General features: G+C 30.0%; 1 protein-coding gene across 2 annotated transcripts; it reads right to left on the reverse strand.

Annotated features, from left to right (window-relative positions):
• Positions 1 to 1,204: 1,204 nt before the first annotated feature.
• On the reverse strand, positions 1,205 to 3,483 carry LOC127786902 (TMV resistance protein N-like). 2 transcript variants are annotated; one of them, XM_052314642.1, is made up of 3 exons: positions 3,362 to 3,483; positions 2,645 to 3,130; positions 1,205 to 2,535 (listed from the first exon to the last, which is right to left on the reverse strand). In XM_052314642.1, exons 2-3 carry the CDS (start codon positions 3,121 to 3,123, stop codon positions 1,299 to 1,301), a joined length of 1,716 nt encoding a protein of 571 aa, XP_052170602.1. In that variant the 5' UTR covers positions 3,124 to 3,130; positions 3,362 to 3,483; the 3' UTR covers positions 1,205 to 1,298. The 2 variants fall into 2 exon arrangements, with proteins under 2 accessions (XP_052170602.1, XP_052170601.1); XM_052314641.1 differs by having other exon boundaries at positions 2,645 to 3,454.
• Positions 3,484 to 8,562: the final 5,079 nt, after the last annotated feature.

Here is an 8,562-nt window from a genome sequence, read left to right on the forward strand (position 1 = left end):
TACCATCGTCGTCAACAAGTTCACCATAGTCGTCAGTTTTTTGAGCTTTCTCTGTCTAAATCTGCCCATATCCAACAAATCCCAACCCAAATTCACCCATATTTGATCCATTCAAACTAGATTTGACTTGCCAAGCTATTCATCCTAAATCTGATAGATTTGTCTTAGCTAGAGTTGTGGTCCAAATCTGTTATCTTGATTTTTTTTTTTTGTTCGACCTTTCTTTATCAATCTTTTGATCATATTTGAGATTATTTGATATTAACAATGGTAATTATGGCAACTTTAAAATATGATATTCTATTGTTGGCCTAGAATATAAGATTTTTAGGTGAAAGATGCGAGCAATTTGGGTACGGGTGGATTTAAATTATGCAATTACTCTTAATTTAAATGTGTATAAATACATTAGCGAAGATTTAATCATTAAGATCAGTAAAGATATACTGAGTTCATTTGAGTGTGATTGAAAATATCAACTAAAGTGGGCGTTTTATGAATTTAGTTGATATTCATTAGAAAGATTAATTTTTTATGATTTTTTTAAAAGAATTTTTTTTAAATAATTTCACATTTAAATTTCGTGTCAAGATAAAATTTGTTATAATCGTAATCCAAGATTCAAATTTAATTGTAATTGAGACTTCAAATTTGAATTGTGATAATGTACAATTAAAGATTCTTCTCATCATCAAGATTTATTTCTTCTTGACTCATTAAAATATAAATTTTTTTAAATTTTTTTTATATTCTTAAATGATAGATCTATAAATAAATACCTAATACTTTAAAATTGTTGTAATTATATTACTTTTATTGTATTAATATTATTATAATAATATCTTATTTTTTTATCAATAATTTTTTTTAAATTTAAATTTGTCACATTAAAATCTATCTTTGTTTGTAAATTAGAATTTAGACTCATAATATTGAGTGTTTTTAGATCCTTAAAATGGATTCATGATTTTAAAAGTATAGCCAAAGACAAAATCACACATATTTTATATATTTACTTGATTCATGTATTTGAGAATTTACTGTATACATATCCTATCACGTCAAACATGTAAAGTATAAATTAATTTAGAATGTCATGTGACATTCACCCTAGTAATATTTATTATAAGAGCTTGTAGAATATATTTTATTATATGCCAGCAGCTAACAAATGGGGGGAAAATTTTAAAAAAATGGCTAAATAGGAATATATATATATTTATGATCATCAACAGTAGTAATTAAGTCCCTCTCTAACACAAGATGGAAGATTGATTCAATCAATAAATTGATGAAATCTATTGTTTGTAGCATATAACTGACATCATGAATGTGTCATCATCAATTGTGTAATAATTGACATCATCATCATCGATTGTGTCATCATCAGTTGTGTGATACCTGACATCATCATCATCAAATGTGTCATCATCAGTTGTGTGATAGCTGACATCATCATCATCGATTGTGTCATCATCAGTTGTGTGATAACTGACATCATCATCATCGGTTGTGTCATCATCAATTGTGTAATAACTGAGATGCCCAATAGATTTATCCACCTCTTGCAATCTTACGCAGTCGTCAAGATTCAGTTTCTCAAGACTGGGAAGCCCAAATAAATTAGGAGTTGTGGTTAAATTTTCACAATAACTGAGGTCCAGAAATTTTACTTTATCTAAAACCTGTTGCACTTTTCTTTGAACGTCATCATGAGGAATCTTTTTCATTTTTGCAATTGCACTTCTCCATTCAACGTCATCATGAGGAATCTTTTTCATTTTTGCAATTGCACTTCTCCATTCAGATTGATCGTTGTTGCCATTTAAAAAGCAACCCCAAACTTCAAGAACTAATGGAATACCCTCGGCATAATCCACCACTGTATTTGAAAGCTCCATAAAACCCTCTGGGGGATTGTGTTGGTTGAAGGCATGCAAACTGAAGAGTCGAAGAGATTCATCTTTATTCAACAGCTCAAGCTCATATTTGGTAAGTGAGTTTAAGGAAGAAATATCTCTAGTAGTTACAATAATTCTACTCCCACGATAGAGAAACCTTGGATCAATGGCTAGTGCATTCAACTGTTTCACATGGTCTACATCATCAAGAACTAGGAGCACTTTTCTTCCGTAGAAAGCTCTGTGTTTTAAGAATTCAACCCCTTTGTGAGAGTTTCTAATTTTAGAACTTTTATTCTTCAAGATATCAGATCGAATTTGATTTTGCAAAGCAAGCAAACCCTTATTTGATTGCTCCCATTTTTCTCTAACATTGTCGACAAAGCTGCAACCTTCAAATCTGCTATGAATATAATTATACGTAGCTTTGGCAATTGTTGTCTTACCTAGTCCACCGACTCCCCATATTGCTATAATGCGAACATCATCAGATGACTCCAAGCACAACTCCTTAAGTAGCTTTTGTAAGCGAGGCTCTATTCCAACTGGATGCTTTGCAACATTTAACTGTATGCCCGAATTTAATTTTCCTTCAACATCTTTAACAATATCCTCAACCAAGCTTGCTTCATCCCTATTAATTCGTCCAAAAGAATCGAATTAAAAAAAAAAAAAACTATAATACTGCAAACATTTCAATAATCAAGATTAAGTGATTATAAAAAAAAAAAAAAAAAGTATACGTATCGCTGTTGGAGACGAAACCAGCCAAACTGGCAACTTCAGTCAGAGTTGCTCTCCAATTCTCCGTATTAGGAACTTCTTCTTCGTGTTTGGCCAAGGTTTCCGCAATACTCCCTTTTAAATTTCGTATATCAGATGGCTCTATATCAACAAAGATGGGAATAACAATATGACGTAAGTTCTTGCTATACTCCATAATCTTCTCGAGTTCAGCCAGACACCATTTTGATGCAAAGTAGTTCTTTGAGAACACAATAATAGACATTGATGAATTCTCAATTGCTTCGAATAGTCCTGTCGCAATATCCTTTCCTCTATCCAAGTTTTTGTCATCTTTAAATGTGCGAAAGTTATTTCGCTTCAAAGCAGCTTGTAGATGACTAATAATGTTCTTGCGGCTATCAAGGCCGCTGAAACTTAAGAAGACATCGTATTCCTGCTCTGGTGGTGAGATGGGAGATGACAATGAAGGAGCCATGACAAGCCTAAACATGAATAAAATGAAGACGATGAATACAAAACCAAACATATATATATACACATAAAATGAAGTTCAAAACACAATTCAGTAGGAAGAAGAATAACAAAACACTGCATTAATTAGTTAAACTCTAATTTGGTAGGATGATTATAACGCATCATCCATCAATCATAATAATTTAATAATCAGCACAAGTTTCACAATATTTAAGAAAATAAATAAAACTAAAACAAACTTGTCTAATTTAGTTTGGTCTGATTGCAGTCGCTGAGTCTTTGAAGACAGCCACAGAGTGGTGAGGACTGAAGAGGATGATAAATGGAAATATTGTGAGGTGGGTCCAGCTTTTAATGTCCTTTCAACCACCGCGGCAACCTTTGCGAAGCTCCGTGGACGTTGCCTTTCAAAAACTGCGAAGCTCCGGGGAGGTTGCCTTTCAACAACTGCGAAGCTCCGTGGATTAAACTTTTGGCTTGGAGTGGATTGGAAACATGAATGGAGGAGGGATATATTTGTAGACCAAGTCTTATTCTTGTTAAAATAATATTATTGTTTGTCGCATTGGAAAGGATATATATACCCTTTGATTATATTATCACACAAAATGGCAACCCTGCAGCCCCTCGCCTCATTATTGGGGCGCGGCCATGGTATGAGGAGAGGGAACAAAGAGTGGAGGTCGAGAGGATGGCCCATGCATGGCTCGGTTTAACTCTACTCTCCTTATTCCCTTTTCGTTACTAACCCTAGTTTATTCTAACGAAGTATTTGAGTGAAAATGAGATTATAAAAAAATAAAAAAGAAATAAATTATTTATTTTGTATTTTAAAGACATAAGATAAAAACATAATTTTTAAATTCAAGACACCTCATCAGGTTAACAAAAATATTTTAAATTAAAAATAAATGCGATTTATAGACTTAATCACGATCTCGTGAAGAGAGAAAAAAAAAAAAAAAAAGTGGAGGGGATTATAAAATTATGTTGGAGACTACTAATGTGAGATCGATTCTTGAGAAAAGCAAAAAATTTGTATTCTTCTCTGAGTGATTCTTGGTAAGTGTCAGTGAACTTAAGTTTAAAAAAAAAAAATTTAATCACTCAAACATATTTCTGATTTATGTTTTCGAGATGATTTTAGGATGAATTCAATTAAAAAAAAAAAGATAAAGGTAAAGTGTGCTCCGACACAGGGGACCACTTGATACATTGAAAAAGGAGAAAGGTAAACGACTTGACTCATAAAAAAAAGAGAAAGGGAGAGTAAGACCACTAGATAATGATATAAAAAGAGAAGGGAGGGAGAGTGTGGTCCACGGCACATGAGACGTTAATTGACTTTGATCCAAAAAAAATTAACTTTTTTATTTATGAAAAAATATAAAATCATTTCAGATCATCAACTCTAATTCATTATTAAACATATGTAATTAAGTTGTTTTTTCTATTGAATTCTTTTTTATTTATGATAATTTTGAAAATAATATAATTTTCAAAATATATGTATAATTATATTATTTTCAAATATACATATGCAAATACTGCCGTTGGGTCAAAAAAATGATATATGCATATAATTATATGTATTTTTATATATTAATATATAGGTTCAATCTAAATTTAATATTTAAAAATAAAAATAAAATAAAAAATATGCGTACCTCTTATACATAGCTTAAAAAATCAATGATCTTTGACAAAAATTAATTTGGGGTTTTAATATTCCTCAACTATTTTTGATAAAAATTAGGAGAGCCGAGAGACTGGAATCCAATCCAATCTAATCCCTACTCTGATGATATATATTATAGTTATATATAAAAATATATGTAAATATATTATGTATTCTATTAAGTAAGCAACAAAGTTTAAGGTTATAAACTGTGTCAATAAAATAAATATCAAATATACCCTTTATTATTTTACTTAAAAAGATAAATTTATGAAAATAAAATTTAAAATACAATTTTGTATTTACATAAAAATAGCTCAATATCATCTCTAATTCATTTTAAAAACTTATCTAAATTATTTTTAAAAACTTACTTAGAGAGACATAAATGATTTTCAATTCACAATTAGCATTTAACTTTTGAATTTGGTTGCTTGAGGTCAAGGGAGGGTCAAGGCGACCCTCCCTGCCCCACGCCTCATTATTAGGGCACGGCAATTGCATGAGGCGAGGGAACGAAGAGTTGAGGTTTAGGTTGAGGATGGCACATGCATGCCTCAGCCTAACTCTTTTTCTCCGGTTGTTGCTAATTTTAATTTTTTTTAATAAAAAATTTGATTGAAGATGAGATTATAGAAAAAAAAAATATTTTTTTTATTTTGTATTTTAAAGACAAAAGATAAAAATTAAAAAAATAAAATATATTTATTATACATAATTTTTAAATTCAAGACAGCTTCTCAAACTAATAAAAATGATTTAGATTAAAAAATAATCCTCCGAAGACTTGACCATCTATGGATAGAGGGAAAGGGTACTCCACGGCAGTGACTTGATATGCATAGAAAAAAAGGGGTTCCATAGGCATAATTGGGTAGTAAAAGAGGGGATTGTAAAATCATGTTAGGACTAAAGTATAGGATTGATTCTTAAGGGAAGCAAAAAATTTGTATCCTTCTGAGAGTGGTCTTTGGTAAATGCCAATAAACACCGCTTCAAAAAAAAAAAAAATATTTGATCACCCAAACACATTTTTGATTTATCTTCTTCTTAATTACTTTAGGGTGGATTTGATGAGAGCGCAAGTAATAAGGCGTAGTTTAAAAAAAAAAAAAGTAAGAAAAAGTGTGCTCCAGGGAAAAGTGTGCCCCCACCACATGAGACCTATTGATGCATATTCCTTGATAATAGGAAAAGGAGAAAGGAAAAGTGTGCTCCAAGACCACTTGGTTAACTTTGACAGTAAAAAAATTTAATTCTGTTTTATTAGTGAAAAAATATATCATCATTTCAGATCATCAACTCTAATCCATAATTCAACATATATAATTAAGTTGCTTTATCTGTTGAATTCTTTTTTATTTATGATAATTTTAAAAATTAGAATGCTAAAAAATTATAAATGTATGTAAAGAAATGTATTGAGATTTAACAATTAGATCATTTTAATTTTTAGATATGTGACCCACTAAATCAAGGAGATTTTGATTATCAATTTTAATCCTTGGAATTTATCATAGATGATAGTTGATGATGTCCTTCTAAAAATGAGTAGTTTTTTTAATATTAATTTTTAAATTTAGTGAAATCAAACTGTTTGAATTGTTTTGATTTTTCTATAAATTGGTTTACAAGACCAAGGTGATTCTAATAGTCAGTTTCAATTATTGAAATATGTCATAAACAGTGGGCAATGATGTTTTTCTAAAAATGGGTAATCTTTTTTTAAAAAATTAATTTTCCAATTTATTGAGATTTAACTATTGGATCGTTTTGGTTTTTATCTGAGTGTGTCACAAGACCAAGGCAATTTCTATGGTTGATTTCGATCATTGAAATCTGTCATAGATTGTGGCCAATGATGCCCTTCTAGAACAAGTAATATTTTTTTCAAAACTATTGAGATCTATCCATTAGATCGTTTTAGTTTTTGGTTATATGGGTCATAGGATCAAGACGATTGTGTCAATTCCAAATGTTAGAATTTTCTAGATGGTGATGCACTTTCAAAAATAAGTAACCTTTTATAAAAAAAATTAATTTTTAAATTTATTAAAATTCAATCATTAAATCATTTTGATTTTTGAATATATGGGTTATAAGAGTAAGGTGACTCTTATAACCCATATATTCAATCATTAAATCATTTCTAGATTGTGTCAATTCCAAATGTTAGTTTCGATCGTCGGGATCGTACATGAACGATGGGTGACGATGCCTTTCCAGATTCCATTTTATACCCCAAACTCGATTGGGTTGAGTATCCATGTAATTTCGATTGCATGACAGATTAAACAAAGGTTTTATTTATATGTTAATCAGTATATATGGTTTTTTTTGGATGGGTTTTTTAATTTTTTTTTAATTATCAAGTGACGAGATATCAAACTTTTGAGCTGAAAAAAATTATCAACAATTTTAGTGGGATCGACAAGGAGACAGCCGATTTGTTCAAGAGAGGAATTCATAATTGTCCTATTTCAAATGTATAAAATCCTTTTTGTACTTTTCATAGAAAAAAAATATTTTTGACTATTCAAACAAACTAATTACATCCTATAATCACTTTTATGCAAGATACTAGAAATACCCTTAATGAGATTTTAAAATAGAAAACTCATAATGTCCTTAGTCTCATTTACCAAAATAGCCTTATCTCCTTCATATAATCTTTTTTTTCTCCTCTTCCAACATTCACGTTACTCTCTTTCTCTCCATTATCAAACTATCAAAACTCAGTCATTCTTCATACATTCAACCTTTTTGCTTATTGAGTCATTCAATCTTCTTCATCAATCGCAACGACCTCACTGAAGTCCCATTCAACAAGTTTCTTTCTCTCCAACAGACAATTTCAATCAATATCAAGATATTGATTTGATTTGTATTTGTTTTATTTTTTAAAATAATTTTTGTATTCACATTGCTTATCAAGGTAATGTAGAATGATTGTGGTTATGAGCAAAATATATTTTGATAGATATCATTTCAAATATGTACTAATTTGGGTAAAAAAAAAAAATTTATGAACTACACATTGTTATCGGGTTTTGTGGCCCACAAAGCTCAATTAGGGCTTTGTTCCCCATTAAGCCCTATCGGGCCTTGTGGACAACAAACCCCGGAAATGAATTTTTTTAATTTTTCTTGATTTTTTTTTCAAATTAGTGTGTTCCATTAATACTAAAATGATGTCTTTTTACGTTTATCGGGTTAATTGAATGTATATATCATAAAAAATATCATTATTTTTTACTTTTTGTGAAGATGTCCATCCACTGTCAACACAACTAATTATGATTAATTGTTCTAGCTAATATTGGACAAAACAAAGATAATGCTATGATAATAAACTTACTCAAAAATAAAAGTGTAATTTCTTAACAATAATTTATTTTTTGAGACTACTAGTAGGCAACTTGAAAAAATCCCATTGCAAAAAAAAAAAAAAAAAAAGAAATTAGGTTTTGTGGCCCACAAAGTCCGCCATCAAGCTTTGTGGCCCACAAAGCCCAGAAATGATTTTTTTTTTTAATTTTTCTTGATTTTTTTTTTCAAATTAGTGTGTTCCATTAGCACTAAAATAATGTCTTTTTACGTTTATTGGGTTAATTTAATGTATATATCATAACGAACATCATTATAATTCACTTTGTGTGAGGATGCCCATCCACTATCAACACAATCAATATATGATAAATTGTTCTAGCTAATATTGGACAAAGCAAAGATAATGCTATGATAATAAACTTACTCAAGAAT

Source organism: Diospyros lotus, chromosome 12 (genome assembly GCF_014633365.1).
Source record: "Diospyros lotus cultivar Yz01 chromosome 12, ASM1463336v1, whole genome shotgun sequence".
Classification (NCBI taxonomy): domain Eukaryota; kingdom Viridiplantae; phylum Streptophyta; class Magnoliopsida; order Ericales; family Ebenaceae; genus Diospyros; species Diospyros lotus.

What these genes read in the sequence shown, in the direction of transcription:
- LOC127786902 (XM_052314641.1), bottom strand. Translation starts at nt 3,174, where the DNA reads ATGTTTGGTTTTGTATTCATCGTCTTCATTTTATTCATGTTTAGGCTT. An exon ending in TTCGTCTCCAACAGCGATAC is followed by an intron (nt 2,536 to 2,644) that starts GTATACTTTTTT and finishes ACGAATTAATAG; the next exon opens with GGATGAAGCAAGCTTGGTTG.